This window comes from Coturnix japonica, chromosome 4, assembly GCF_054131305.1.
Source record: "Coturnix japonica strain WE chromosome 4, WE-NBRP24, whole genome shotgun sequence".
Classification (NCBI taxonomy): domain Eukaryota; kingdom Metazoa; phylum Chordata; class Aves; order Galliformes; family Phasianidae; genus Coturnix; species Coturnix japonica.
Window position 1 is genome coordinate 83,902,255 of NC_140666.1, and position 15,433 is coordinate 83,917,687.

Here is a 15,433-nt window from a genome sequence, read left to right on the forward strand (position 1 = left end):
CTATACTATTACTAAATAAACATATATTTTTAAGCCAAAGTATAACTTTACATGAGTTACCAAGAGATAGGGAATGGGGAAATCTACATGGGCATTATTGGTAGCTATGCATTCCAGTGAGCTTCAGCAGTCAGGATTTTAAAGTAAACTGTTTCAATATTTGCTTAATAGTGTTTCAGTTTTGTGTTTTGTCAAATATAGGGAAAATTGTTAAATATAAACACCAAAAAAGCTGCTTATTTTTTGAAGTGGGAACTAATGCTCAGAAGTTACTTATAAGCAACTAAACTTGCTATGTGTTCTGTTAAGACTGAGAGGGATTTTAATGCTGATCACTCCAAATGATCTAGTATAGGCCTAACTGTGTTCTGAGTACTTTTTATATTCTAGTATTTGACCTAAATAATGCTTTAGCTGCATCCAGCACTTCTTTTAGGTCATTTTTAAAGATGACTATAATCAAAGTATTGGTGAATGTTATTGTCTGTCTTCATGCTGTTTTGGTGGGTGCATGTCAGCAGTAGCAGGTGAGGTCTTAAGATATACTTCCCTGTTGGCATTGCACCTCCAGCTTTGTGGAGCTGCTTGGCCTGTCTTTCAGTGTGATGTGGTGATCTTTGAGTACATGTCCTCTTGTTTTATGTGTTACAGCAGAAGTTCAGAAACAAATAACTTGTCTGAGGGCAAAAGTCGTTGTATTTTAGTACAGACGTTTCTGGGTAAAACCTAAAAGCCAACTTTTTTTGCTTGTTTGTTTTTAACAGGAGGAAAGATTGAAGAAACAACTGAGAGTAAAGCTTGAATTAGCTAAATTCCTTCAAGATACAATTGAGGAGATGGCCTTAAAAAATAAGGCAGCCAAAGGAAATGTTACAAAAGATTTTTCAACATTCTTTCAAAAGGTAATTGTCCTTTTTTAAAGCGTTTTTCTTTGTTTGTTCCAACCCCCTGCTATAAGCAGGCACATCTCCCTTTAGACCAGGTTACTCAAAGCTCCATCCAACCTGGCCTTGAATGCTTCCAGAGAAGGGGGCGTTCTTTTCATGTTTTCTCTTTGTTTGTTAGTTAATTCAGACATCGAAAAGACAACAAGTGCAGTTGATAGTTCATGGAGTTTTTGGCTTGTTTTTATGAACATTGGATATAAAATGTGGAAAAAAATATATATATATATTTCTTAATTACCTGATTAAAACTCTGTGAGGGAATTATAAAATTTGCCCCTGCCCCCCTCCTTTTTTTTTTATATATTAAATCCTGTGTATAAAAATGTTAGAAGAACATGTGCTGCTGTGCCGCTGAAATCCTTCATGATAATGACTAGAACTTGGGATTTTGGTGATATGCTTGGTACAGAATTTCTCTATTAGCAAGCAGTTGCTGGAAAAAAGGTTGAATGTCTGATATCTGCCTCCAAAACTGACTGTCTTTAGGTTGTTAGTGTTTCCTTTCACTGAGTTAGAGGTAAGTTATTTTCTGGGGAGATAAAGGAACCTTCCTAAATCTTATCAGCATAAGATTCATCTCTATCCATGCACATTTCTAGTTTCTGTAGTCATGGGGCCGTCAAGACAATAACCATTTACTGCTGCCAGATGCTGAGAGTTTTAAGCACTGAAAAAGGCTCAAAACTCCAGGTATTTTAGACCTGGGCTTTTCAAGCTTGAGCTTTTCCTGACAATGAAGTTTTTAGAAGGTGAGGCGGTAAGTTGATGGCAGCAAATTGTATTGCCTCAGATAATGGTAGTGTTGTTGAAAGGTTGTGCAAGTATCTGCTTGCAAAGGACAGGTACTTGCAAACTTATTTGCAGTCATTTGTTTCAATTCTTTTTCATGTGCAGAAGATCTCAATTGGTTAGTTGCCATGACTAGTAGCTGAAGCATGCCTCTACTCCTTATGTCTGTGGAATCCGGGGATCACGCCACTGCTGTGATTCATATTTGGAGCATTTCATTTTCATCTGAACCAGCTACTAAGAATTTAAATTCAAAGTTTGGTTTCTATGGAAATTAACGTATATCACTCCATCTTTGCTAGGGGGAGTTCCACCTTCTTGTGATGACTAAAATGACTAAAAAGTAGTTTCAGGATCTGCTTTCTGTATGTGTGGGTGTGCTTTTTGTGACCGTAGCTTTCTCATTTGTGCCACAGAGATGAACCTTATTGATGTCATTTCACTGTAATAAGAAATACAGAAGAAAGGTGAAATGTTTCCCCACCTTTCTGCTGTTCTTTTATGCTGCTTCTGAGGTGAAGTATTTGCCAGAAGCCGTGAATTACAGTCATAACATGTTTCCTTCAGAATTCCAGAACTTAACTGCCTGGCTTTGGAACTCATGATGAAGTTTGTGTCAACTCTTAGGTTTTCTTCCTTTTCTGTACAATCATAGGATCATTTGAATTGGAAAGGACCCCTTAAAGGCCATCTAGTCCAACCTCCTACAATGAACGGGGACACTTACAGCTCCATGGTGCTCAGTGCCCCATCCAGCCTGACCTTGAGCATCTCCAGGGATAGGTGCATCCATCACCTCCCTGGAAAGAAGAGAGATGGTAGATGAAGAAACTAGTTTTCTTCTATCTAATCTAAATCTCCTCTCTTTTAGTATGGAGCAAATGCAGTTCTGGAGAGAGCTTAGGGTAGGTGAAAATTAGCGTTTCATAGGGACACAAAGGTCGCAGAAGTTTTGCCATTTGAAATCAGCGAGCTTCTTGGTATATCTTCTGAGAGAGGTATTTCCAATGCACTTTTATATTTACTAAGTATGGTGCCATGAAGTACAGTTGCCTGTGTGACTTCTGTAGCTACTATTTATCCTCTCATATATTGAGTTATCTCAAGGCAGTGCCAATTTAGAGAGAGCTACTCATTAGTGTACACATGCATCTAGTTGTTAGCTTTAATGGGTTTTATCAAGCCATGTGTATTATATTTTGCTGTTGGAAACTGTTATATAATATCATCAATAATGTTCTTTTGCCTTTTATAGCAAAAAAAGTACCTCATGAAACAAAAATTCTTCCATAACTTCCTTATATCCTCTTTCCTATTAGTAGAACTGGTGCAAAGTACCTGACGAGTGAGAGCAGTTTTTACTGCTCAATTGTGAGATTTGTTTTGAAAAGCTTTTTGTATCTCTGCTTTTCTTACAGATCAGGGAGACTGGTGAAAGACCCAGTAACGAGGAGATCCTGAGGTTCTCAAAACTATTTGAAGATGAATTGACTCTGGACAATCTAACCAGGCCTCAGTTGGTGGCACTTTGTAAACTACTGGAACTTCAGTCAATTGGGACAAATAACTTTCTCCGCTTCCAGCTGACTATGAGGTTGAGAACTATAAAAGCAGATGACAAAGTGAGTCATTCTAGATATGTATTGGTTAATAATGTTTTTGTGTAAGAAGAGAAAAGTGTGTATATATAGTTTTTCTAGGCATTTTCCTCTTGAAATAAGGAGACACGTCATCAAAATCTTCTCTCCTTAATTATAAAGAATAAGCCTGCCCTTTTTATCCACCATTGAATTGCAGTGAAATTAATCATATAACAAAGAGCGTTTCTACACAACTATCATTTGTGAAGGAACAAATGAGAACTTGGGGAGAGCTTTGACTGCAGTGGAACATTGGTGCTGTTTTGTGAAGGGGAGGCTGCTTTGTGTTACCACAGCAGCCTCTAGTGGGCTGTTCTGAAAATACAGACTTCTGAGTGTACGTTGGTGATTCTTCAGATTTAAGCAGTTATGTACTGAAGTTTGCTTTATGCTTTGTGCAGATGATTGCTGAAGAAGGAGTTGACAGTCTGACTGTTAAAGAGCTGCAGGCAGCGTGTCGTGCACGAGGAATGAGAGCCCTTGGTGTGACAGAAGAGCGTCTCAAGGAACAGCTTAAACAGGTACGTTCTTGCAAGACTGTATACACAGGCTTAATTTGAATAGCTGTGATTTTTGTTATCGTTCTGATGAAATCATTTTGCTTTACTCTCATTGAAGACTTGGCTAAAATAATCTTTTTAATAAGCATTTGTGATGTGTTCCCTGTAACAACATAATAGTGGTAGACTTCTGGTTATTTAGGTGGCTCGTGATGTTTTGATGATGATGTTTAAACATATTCAAAATGTTTTCAGTTATGCCTCTTTTTCTTGTGAATTATCTCTGTTAATCCATAAAGTATGTTTCTCCTGGTAAATCTTGGAGAAAAGAAATCTTATCTTTTGGTTACCTGATTCAGAAGAAAATACGTATGAAGCAAAATATTCTGTTTTTCTTCAGGTGCTTCTTTAATGCAATCACTGTATTTCTTTACTGTTACAGACTGTAGTTCCTGTGTTAGGATATTTGTCAATAACTAGAGGTTAAAAAAGAATCAGAGTTTGCACTTTTTTGTATGCATGTGTTAATTTGTAAGAAGAAAAAGACTTCCAAAAGCTGAAGGCATCTGTTTTATGTGTTTCATTTACAGTGGCTAGATCTGCACTTGAACCAGGAAATCCCTACTTCATTGCTCATTTTATCCAGAGCCATGTATCTTCCAGACACGCTTTCTCCAGCTGATCAGCTCAAAACAACACTTCAGACACTGCCAGAGAGCGTTGTAAGTGTGATTTATACAATCTGTAACTAACTTGTAGTACAATCACTGAATGTCTGAGAGGTTTACATGGATGATGTTAAAACATGGCAATGGGCAGTGGATGGATTTTATCAGGCAAATGAAAGGTGGTATTTTGTTACACAGGGTAGACAGTAGCAGTGTAGGAAGGTACAGCATACGCTTCTTATTCCTATTTATGTTGTAGGCAATACAAAGGTTCTGAGGTAGAATGTTCGTAGGCTCTCTACTGCTATGCTAATTATTTTTAATAAGAGATGGAAGTGAAGTTTGAATTACTCTGGATTTTTTGCTTTTTGTTTCACCAGATCTGTTCTTTTCTGAGTTATTTTTCCAGTGTTACTGTTCAGGCCTTTGGTTTGTGGAAGAAAGATCTACTGAAATAAATCATTTTCACTTGTGGATTTGGGTGGTTTTTTTAATGAGAGGTCTTTCTTTTCTATCATAATGGAGGTAGTTATCACATAAAAATGTTGAAATTAGTGCTAGTCCGTTTCTTATAATTCAGAAACAGAACATTTCATGGGGTTTCCAGATGTATTTATTGGAGTACCACATTAAAAAATATAACAAACTAAAGAACCATTTTTCTTGGCTTATCTTATTTATAAAAACTGTATTTTATTCAGTGTTAGGCTCAGCTAGCAGTTGTGCACATTTAACATCTTAATTTAGTTCCTCAACCTAGAGGCCATAAACCAAACTTACATAGGACATAGAATTAGAAACTGCAAATTAGAAATGGCAAAAGCAAAACTTGTAATCCAGACAAGTTCAAAAAATACATTAAATTCAGTGTTTTACGATGAATATCTTCATGTTGTGTATTGGAAAAAAAAGTGTTGGTGCTCTTGAGAGAATGAAGAAAACATTACATTTTCAGAATGGAAAATTCCTATTTTCAAAGAGAATTTTTCTGAAAAAATGAAAAAATAAGACAACTTTTTTTGCAATTTTAGCTGTCCATTAGCATTCCTATACTACCTGTCTCAATATTTGAACTTTTTTGCATTGTATCAACATACGGAGACTTTTATATACTTCTTGCATTATTTTTAGGCAAAAGAGGCTCAGGTCAAAGTGGCAGAAGTTGAAGGTGAAAAAGTAGATAACAAAGCACGACTGGAAGCAACACTTCAGGAGGAAGAAGCCATCAGAAAGGAAAATGAAGAAAAAGAGATGGAAAGAATAACTGAAGCTGCAGAGAAAGCCAAAGAAACTCTTCAAGTTCCAGCCATGGTAAGTTCTGTTCTCAGCTGCTGATAAATAAATGTTAGCAGTATAAATTAGCATGTTGTCTCTGTTTTGGGTGCTGTCTGTAAGAAACCAGACTTCAAATCCACTTACAGAAAATGGGGGAAAGTACTAAAACAAGATGCAGTAAAGGAGGGTTCAGTGTGAAACCCTGCTGCCTGTCTTCAATATCTCTGATTCCTCTTAATCAGAGTGATAAAACTTTCCTATCAAAAGTGTTTGAGGTTTGTGTTCATTTTGTTTTTTAATTTTTGGGTGTGTTTTCTTGCATTTTCCTTAGTGTAAATTATGATTGTCCTTACCTATTGGCTCTTCTCTTTTTTCCATTAGTCAGGTAGTATCATTGGTATAATGCTTGAGCATAAATGCTGCTGGCCTGGCTTATTACATGCATTAAGCTTTATGTGCTCACCTGCATGGTCCATTAAGTGCAGTTGGGCATTTTAGTATGAAACCACTGAAAGTTTGTAATGTTATCATTAAAATGTCTGCGTCTCCTTTGGCAGTTACTTGTATTTTAAGAAACCATTCTTTGCTGGTGCTAATACAGGTAATGGTGTCTTTGTTTTAATTAAACTTCTTGCATCTGTAAAATTTAGAAAGAAGTGGAATCAGCAGTAGATCTTGAACCAGCGGTTCTGCAAGCTAAAGAAAGTCAGGTGGCCATAGACAGCAAACAAGAGCTGGCAAAAGCAGATATGGAAACACTGAAAGATACAGCACCCGTACTAGAAGGCATTAAGGTAATGTGACTGCAAACTCTTAATCACCAATGCAACAACTGAAATTGGCACGTAAAAAAAAAAATCAGTATCTCCTTTGTCTGTATTTATTTGTTTAATGAACAGGTTCTACTGGTAACAACATAATTTGAGGAGCACTGAAAGATTGTTCAGTGTTGGATAATTAAGGGAACTAAACATTTTGCTTCAGACTTTTTTTTTTCCACATCAGTATGCCATGTTGTCTGTTGCAAGGGGGGAAGGGGTGAATATTACACCACTGACTTCTTGACAATGTTTAATTTTATTTGTGGCAGAGGAATTCTTCAAACAGAGCTACTTCTGGTTGTTGAGTTGTTTTGTGGGGTGAGGGTTTTTACACTTAAAATCAGAAACAAGGCATTTGTCTGTATAGGTAGAAGTATACTGGAACTGAGTTGTTTAAGGAGCTGAATGTAGTCTGTGAAGTTCTGTGTTTGTTTCTTAGAAGTATATTGTCCTTCTGTTTGTTTCATTGCATTCTTCTTTACACACCTTTCTGTGCTGTGCTCCTATGACTGTTCAGAGCTCTTTCCTTCAGAACAAAAGCTGGTATCTGGGTAGAATTTATGCTGTGCATTAGCTGGATCTGCTGTCATGGGATTTTAGCATTTTTTTTTTTATGAATCATTTTTGAAATTGTATTTTTGTTGTATTCTGTTGAGGGGAGGGAGGGTTCAGTTTTATTATTGTTTCAACTCAACAACCTGAACTTGCTCTTCTAAATCTTCTGTGTGATATTTCCTGTATATGATGTCTGAGTCATTTCTCAGTTATTCAGGTTTTCCATTCAGCAGAGAAGGAGGTAGAACATGTTGGTTTTTTTTTTTTTAATGAGACAGCTACGTACAGGATTTCAAATAGCCAAAACCCATGTAATGAATCATAGTACCTAATCTTGTTACTAACGTGCTTAAAAAGTATTATGGCAAGCTAATTCTCGTAGTATTTGTGATCTCTGTGTGAGCTTCAGAATGCCAGTCTATAGTGCGTTGATTCTGAACATGGATGAAGAATCTGAAGCATGTCCTTTCTATCTTGTGGTTTTTAGGAAAATGACATACATGTCTCTCACTACTTTGCATGTATTTTCTGTTACAGGGTGAGGAAATAACGAAGGAGGAGATTGACATGCTGAGTGATGCTTGTAACAAGCTGCAGGAACAGAAGAAAGCACTAACAAAGGAAAAGGAGGAGCTTGAGGAATTGAAGGGTGATATCCAGGAGTATAATGAAGTGAGTTTTCTTAAATACTACTAATAAAATCTGTGCTTGTTCAGTTTTAGCATAAATGACCCATGTACTTAAAGATGATCTTACTTGGATGTCTGTTAGCTTGTATTTGATAGCTGAGTTTTATACTGCTTTAGAGGACAGTGCAGGGTTTTATGCTTTAAACACATTTAACAAGTAGTTAAAATCATTGGGGTAGTTCTCTTCAGAAGAGAGTCCTGTTCTTACTCTTATTCCCTGTGTGACCAGACTAACAAGTTTTGAACATGTTGCAGTTCTTTCTTACAAACTTAAGGCATCTAAAATATTGACGTGAAGTTAATTTAAAAGAATTGTGTTCAGTCTCTTGAAGGTTGTGTCTGGGTGCTGAAATGGGCTGCCCAGGGAGGTGGTGGAGACACTGTCTGTGGAGGTGTTGAAGGAATGTTTAGATGTGTTGAGGGATGTGGTTTAGTGAGAACTATTGGTGACGGGCAGATGGTTGGACTGGATGATCTTGGAGGTCTTTTCCAACCTTAGTGATTCTGTGATTGTGGAAAATTTTAAAGAATTTATGAAAATGACTACACTGTTAAGAACTGGTTCTAATTTCACTTTGGCTTTGTATGTCTTTTCATTTAGATTTCATTTACAAAGGGCACCTCTCTTGAAATGCTCATCTCGTAGGCTAGGCTGCAGCATCACTGAGAATTCAGACTTACAAAAACTTTTCTTCCTGACCATTTCTTTTAGGATTTGCAAGAAATAAAGGAACTTTCTAAAGCTGGCCAGGAAGAAGTAGTGGAAGAATCAAAGGCGAGCAAGCGACTGACCAAAAGAGTGAACCGGATGATTGGACAGATAGACAAGATTATTAATGAGTTAGAGACAAATCAAAGGACGGTGGATGTAAAGCTTGACAGAGGTGGTAGTTCTCCTGCTGGGTAAGTGACTTGGGAGCACTGAATGTTTTTCTTCTTTCTGAAATGTGTTAGATATGGTTGAAATAAGAGTGAAAAAGTAATGGGTATGATTTGCTTGGATGTTAACCTGATGGTATGATATGTTTGACAGCCTGATTTTCAGAACCCCATCTTTTTCATGTAGGTCTAATGATGCTGCAGGTGAAATCACACCTTCAGTTGTGCTACTAAGGCAGTGAGTTTGCCACGTGTCATTAATTGAAAGAGTATGCAACAGTTTGAACATACTTTTGTTCTGCTTCAGTAGTGAACATATGGGGGGAAAAATGGCAATAAATTCCATTTTGTCAGGTGTAAGGAGATGACTCTTTGAAGAGAGATGTGAGTACATTTAAAGGAAATAATTTTACATGGTTTCTTTCTGAAGACTTAGTCACGATAAGAGACCTAAATGAAATCTAACAATTTTCATTTCAAATGTAATTTATGAAGACCTGTAGAAGTGTCGATGTTACTGGAGGGTCTTTCAAGCAATCGTGTTCCACAGTCATATGTTACTCATTATGAGTACTGAGATGCAGATAAACTGTGACAGAATTTTTCAATCTGCATTTGTAAATGCAGTATTCATCTAGTTTGTTTGCTTCTCAGCTTCCAAAAAACATAACCCAAACAAAAATAAGGATTTTCTTTCAGTTCCATCCAAACTGTCTTCTTCCAGTCCCCAGGGAAGCAGTCATTCGTGTCTGATTTTGTATGAGATTGAGGAGGCCATGTGAAAGGTGCTGCAGGGAGTTGTTAATCAAAACCATCCTAATTCGTAAATTAAAAATAAAATACAGCAGCTGTTTGCACTAAACGTTGTCGTACTTAATGTTATGAATGACTTTGGGAGGAACACTAAATTTGTAGGAGCCTGATAGTAGTGAGTGGCAGCACTGTCCATGGCTGGGGTTTGGAGCTAGGTGGTCTTAAAGGTCACTTCCAGCCCATGCCATTCAAGGATTTCTGTAACTAAAAATGATTAAATTAAACTTTTCTCAGTTTTTTTGCATTCTGTTCAGGATTGTAAATGATTGTTTAATGTTTTACAAGTTACCTGCAACATAGTGACTTTCACTGCTTGTTTTTTGTGACTTTTACTCCTTTGGAGTAACTGTTTGCCATATACAGATTGTGCTTCCTCTCTAGGGAGAATCTCATCAGTATTGCTGAGCTAATTAATGCAATGAAACAAATCCAGAAGATTCCAGAGGAGAAACTAACGAGGATTGCAGAGGCATTAGATGAAAACAAAGATGGCAAAATTGATATAGATAATGTTGTTAAGGTAAGTCTGTGGACTATTTGAAGAAAATAAGCTTAGGCATTCTTTTAATGTTGTGCCTGTGACAATCATGACTTAAATTCATATCAATTCATATCACTGTTTTTTGCAAGGATTTAAAGCTGTAGGTATTTCATGCATGTGTAAAGGTGTGTGTGTATACACATATATGATAAATACTATTTATAAAATATGAGGATGGAAAGGAGTTTTGAAAGAACTACTTTATATGTTAAGACTTCAGTAATACTATAGATGTATACCTTAAATATTTGATTATGATGTATTTCCTATGGTTGAAAGACATCAGACCACTGTCTTACTTTTTTGTTGAGACTGAGCTCAGATCATGTATGTTTTGGAGTTACCAGCTGCTACTTCTACTGCTAGATAATTTGGCCATTCTGTTCATTTCTGCTCCTTTTGAAGTAATGTCTTAATGCTTTTGAGAGACGTTTTATACTAGGTGACTATTGAATTCCTTATGTGATACTGTACTTTCATATGTCTCTTCTTAGCCTGCTTTGGTCTTTTTTTTTTCTTATTTTGCAGTTTTCTCAGGTTGTCCCCTGCGTTCTTCTTTGTTTTCTTGCTTCTTTTCTATTGTAGTGATGTCCTGAAACTTAAAAATATTTTAAAATATTTTTAAAAAATATTGTAAATTTCATTCACTCCTTTTGTAGGTAGTAGAATTGATAGATAAAGAAGATGTTGATATTGGCACCAGCCAGGTTGCTGAGATTATGGCACTGCTTCAGAAAGAAGAAAAACTGGAAGAAAAGGAGAAAGCAAAGGAAAAGCATGATAAAGAAGCCGCAGAAGTAAAGAATTAAGCTTCAGAATCTGAAGCAAAGCCCAACTGTAACCAAAACTGTGTATATCTTTGTGTCTAATGGCTACATATTACTGGAGCTTTTGTGATTATGGAAAGTGTTTTGAGCTGATACTAGTAATAAATTATAGATATGTTTTCTGATATATGGAATGAAATTTCCGTTCATCAAAGAAGTGATTTATTGTCATTCCATACAGATGAAAACAAAATATGCTGCTTCAGCAGTGTTCCTGTCCACAAAAATCATGTATTTGCACTCATTGTTGTGGTACAGTGATCCAAAAGTGTTTCTAATTTATTTACTTTCACCGTTACATGGGGCCCAACCTTGCTGTGCTTCTACCTTCTAGCTTTTGCAGAATTTAATACAAAAATTTCCTTCTGTCACAATATCACATTTTTTGTAACCTGTTAGTGAAGATTCTGTGGCTTCAGTAGTAGCTCTTCAGATTGAGCTTTATTTAAGCTGAATATCACCGAGCCGTTGCCTCACTGACAGAGAATGTGACATTCTAATCACTTACAAATTCGTTTTCTTTTGAAGGGAAAATGGGATTAATTTTTCCCTAGAACTGAAACTTCCCATGAAGTTTGTTTCTTACGGGTGCCTTAAACTAAGACCAGGGAGTAGAACATTTCACTTCTACTCAGAGTTCCATGAACTACTAAAGCATTGGAATCACAGGAGCCTTTCACGTAGTTTCAGAACAGATGACGTGTTTGTCTAAATAGCAAAATGAAATTAACTGTAAGGGGAAAAATGTCAGTTGTGATCTCTTCACATGTATTTTTTAAAAATGCAGTTATGGAGGCATGCTTGTTGTTCAAATGACAATTACTTATGCCATAACTAATTCTTACCTCTCGGTTGTCATCTCAGGTGTAACATCACTAACCAAGTACATTCGAAGTACTTACATACTGTCATCTGGCTGTGCAGTCAGCAAGTGATGCCTGAAATTGGCAGTGTCTTGATTGCAACTTTGGCTTTCTAATTAACTGATTGAGTCTTTTGACTCAGTACTGACAGTAGGTCAAAGTTTACTCATTAATGTCTGTCCTTAGTAGTAATTTTTTAAGATTTAAAACTAATATGCCACCTGTAGGATCTTCATAATTCCTGATAGCCTGAACTTCCCTGATTCTTACAATTGGGAATTATTTGTAAAAATGCATTTGAAGTTAGTGGAACAAAGAAACGTTTGGGTGGTCTCAGAGCCTTGAGTAATTATGGAATCATAGAAGGGCTTGAGTTGGAAGGGACCTCAAAGACCATCCAGTTCCAGCCTCCTGCTGTGGACTGGTTGTCCCCTACCAGATCAGGCTGGCCAAGACCCATCCAACCAGGCTTTAAACAGAGTTTGTTTTGGATCTGGTAATAATCCTTTAATGGAGTTGAAACATCCAACATAGGAGATTTGGTATACAGTGACTCCCTGTACTGAAACATCAAAGCTTTGGTACAGTCCTGGAAGTCCATCTGCCATGGCAGTTTTAACAATAAAGTCACCAGATCCCTGGAGCTGCTGCTCAGCAGCACCTTTTAGATAGCTGTAGGTAACAAAGTTTGCCCAAAGGCTAATGGATATTCTAAGCATTGGGATGTTACTCCTGTGGCTCTAGCAGAAGCCAGATTTGACAAAAACTTTTTCCAGAATTGTTTCTCCACTTTGGACGTGAGAATCCCTTTTCATTAAAAGCAACGTTTAGAAGCCTGTATTTGAAAATACTAAATAACATTTGACAAGTGGCCATGCAAGAAGCTGAAAAATCCTTGCTCCCTGGGGACTCACAAAAGGCGGTAGATCATACCTTAGTACTGCTGATCCACCCGGCTCTGTTTGAACAAGGCAGCAGCTCCATCTGCTGTGTGGCCATCTTGGAGATAATGGACCATTGCATTTAGTTGTTTCCAAAGCAGGATGTACAGTATAATACAGCTCTAGAAAACAGGGTCAGCGTTTTAAGTGTGTGTTGGATTAATATTCTCTGCATTTTGAAGGGTTGCTTACAGTAAGCGATGTGACTGATCTCCCTGAGAATTACTGTAATTATAGAATTATTTGAGTGGAAGGGACCTTTAAAGGCCATCTTGTCCAACTCCTCTACACTGATCAGAGGCAGCTACAGCTTGAGCAGGTGCTCAGAGCCCAATCCATCCTGACCTTGAGTCTCTCTGGGGATGGGGGAATCCACCGCCTCTCTGGGCAGCCTTTGCTGGTGCTTCGCTGCCCTTGTGGGGAAGAAAAAGTTCAACAAACCACCATGTTTTCTTCAATCTAAATCTCCCCACTTTTAGTTTGAAGCCTTTTCCCCTCTTCCTGTCACAGCAGACCCTACTAAAGAGTCTGTTACCTTCTTATTTAGATGATGCATGTGCTGCTGTCAGATCTCCCTGGAGCCCCTCTAAGCTGAAGAGCCTCAGCTCTCAGTTGTCTCTTAGGGGAGGTGTTCCATGCCTTGAAACGTCATTATTTTATATAAAATTGCTTTGACAAAACTGGCATTTCAAATTGAAACAAACTTCTCAATTCATGTACCTCTCACCAAACAAGTCATTCTCTTTCCTATAAAATAGGATTTACTTGGAGATTTCAGCATGGAATTTTGAAGGTTGGACTTCACTAGATGCATTTTAAGGCTAAAAATTTTTTATAGCTGAAAATGTATGAAGAAAATTCATGCCAAAATGCAATTTCAAACCTCTTACATTGTATAAATTAACAGATTGGAATTAATGGACTTTGAAGTGCACTAAGTTTTCCATGTGCGTATTTTCCATGTGTAAGCAGCGTGTAACAGTCTTACTTAACATTCCTGAGATGTCATCAAGTTATTCTAACTCAAGTGGTCTGCTAGCTTTCATTGCAGTAGCGAAAGCTGAAGAGTGGTGTGGACTTGAATGCATACAAGTTTAAACAGGGAAGCAGCAGAATAAGCTGTTTTCAAAGCTTTACGGATTTAAGTCTCATGCAGCTTTAATTCACCTGGTGTGACGTTAGCGGGGTGTTCAGGTGCTTAGGACACACTGTTGCTTGTCTTGTCCCGTGTTTGCCATTCACTTAAATTTGCTGTGAATTAAGTAAGAAGGGAGCCATAAGCAGCCAATTCTTCTTTTATAGACACAAATGTCAGTTTTCCCCTGTTATCTAAAGACTTGATGCGCTCATTAACCACAGTGGCGCGTTTTGCAGGACACCTCTCTTCTCACGCTCTGATGTTGCAAGTAGGCAAACCCGTGACGTCGAGGCTTTAATGGCCATTCTGCAAGCTTAAAAAGCTTAGGAAGCTCTTGGTGGCTGATGCTCGCCTGGTTTTGAACCTTCACAAACAGCTCCGTGCGGCCGAGTCAGACAGTGTGAGCAGGTCAGTGCACTGGCTTCAGGTAACCTGCTTTGTCTTTCGTGTTGACCAAAAGCCCAGAAGCCACAGTACTTTCAGAGAAAGGATGACTTCCAAGTGTACAGTAACCGGTCAGAACTTATTCCTGAATGAATATTTAATCAGGAGATGTAAATATTTGTTAAAATAATTAAGAGATGTATGAGATTTGTGTGACGTTGTTACTTAACGCGGGGCAAAACCTCTTAAGCTCAGAGTTGGGTTATCAGCAAAGCCATTGCTGGAGTTGTTTGAGATTCACGTGGGGTCAGAGTTTGATTATAATCTGTCCAAAGGAAGAAATGAATAAAAAAGTGATAAGAAAAGTTTAAAACAGTAGCAAGAGGGAAGTAAAGTATGATTTCCTCCCCATCAAAACGGGTTGTAGGACCTATTTTATTGAAGCATTGATTTCCAACTGGTGTCATCTCAAAAAATGGCTTTTACTGTGATTTGACTAAGTCTGCGTGTACGTTAACTACCAGAAAACCAACCTAATAGGTGGTTTGTCAGCAGGATTGCATGCGGATTGAGACAGCTCTCTTGACAAGGCGATGTATTGCACTGCAGGCTTTGTCTGGGGGAAGATGTTGTACCTTTTTATACAACTCCGGAATACTTCTTGAACTTATTGTCTGCCTACCTTCCTAATCGTATGAACTTCAGCTTCTTCAGCATGTATTTAAATCCTTTCAGATTGATGATAGGAAATTATTGGGGTATATTTAATTAAAAGAATGATCCAAGATTCTGTTCTTTATTCCAAAGTTTACTTTTGGGTTTATGGATTTCAGCCCACGTTAAAAATTGTCTGTGCTCTGAGCATACCGGTCCTATGTTTGCCATAATGCAATATAAAGTTTTTAAGTTAATAATTGGAGCTTGTGTCCTTTGTTTAGTTTTAATAAATGTATCATTTTGAAGCCTGCTCTGTCCATTACTTTTTCTTTCCGTTGCTTTCCATTGGTCAGTATTGGCTGTTGCTTACGTGAGATGGTCGGTGATGAGCTCAGTACTGTAACTAAAACTATTATACCGCATGGTTTCCCTGGCTGAGGGACCTTGCTTTTCTCATTGCACGTATATTGAAAAGTGTTTCTGGTATTTTCTCGATTTCTCGACTC

At 37.6% G+C, this 15,433-nt stretch overlaps 1 protein-coding gene across 4 annotated transcripts in view; it reads left to right on the forward strand.

Annotated features, from left to right (window-relative positions):
* LETM1 (leucine zipper and EF-hand containing transmembrane protein 1) overlaps positions 1-15,232 on the forward strand; it is a 46,537-nt gene extending 31,305 nt beyond the window's left edge. For 3 of the 4 annotated variants that reach the window (XM_085545834.1, XM_085545835.1, XM_015862562.3), the window contains 10 exons: positions 765-902; positions 3,155-3,358; positions 3,778-3,897; positions 4,467-4,598; positions 5,676-5,855; positions 6,470-6,613; positions 7,733-7,867; positions 8,597-8,787; positions 9,940-10,096; positions 10,777-15,232. In XM_085545834.1, the coding sequence (XP_085401960.1) occupies positions 765-902; positions 3,155-3,358; positions 3,778-3,897; positions 4,467-4,598; positions 5,676-5,855; positions 6,470-6,613; positions 7,733-7,867; positions 8,597-8,787; positions 9,940-10,096; positions 10,777-10,926 (1,551 nt within the window). In that variant the 3' untranslated portion in view covers positions 10,927-15,232. The remainder of the gene's footprint in view (positions 1-764; positions 903-3,154; positions 3,359-3,777; positions 3,898-4,466; positions 4,599-5,675; positions 5,856-6,469; positions 6,614-7,732; positions 7,868-8,596; positions 8,788-9,939; positions 10,097-10,776) is intronic. The other variant, XM_015862563.3, reaches the window with a different exon arrangement.
* Positions 15,233-15,433: the final 201 nt, after the last annotated feature.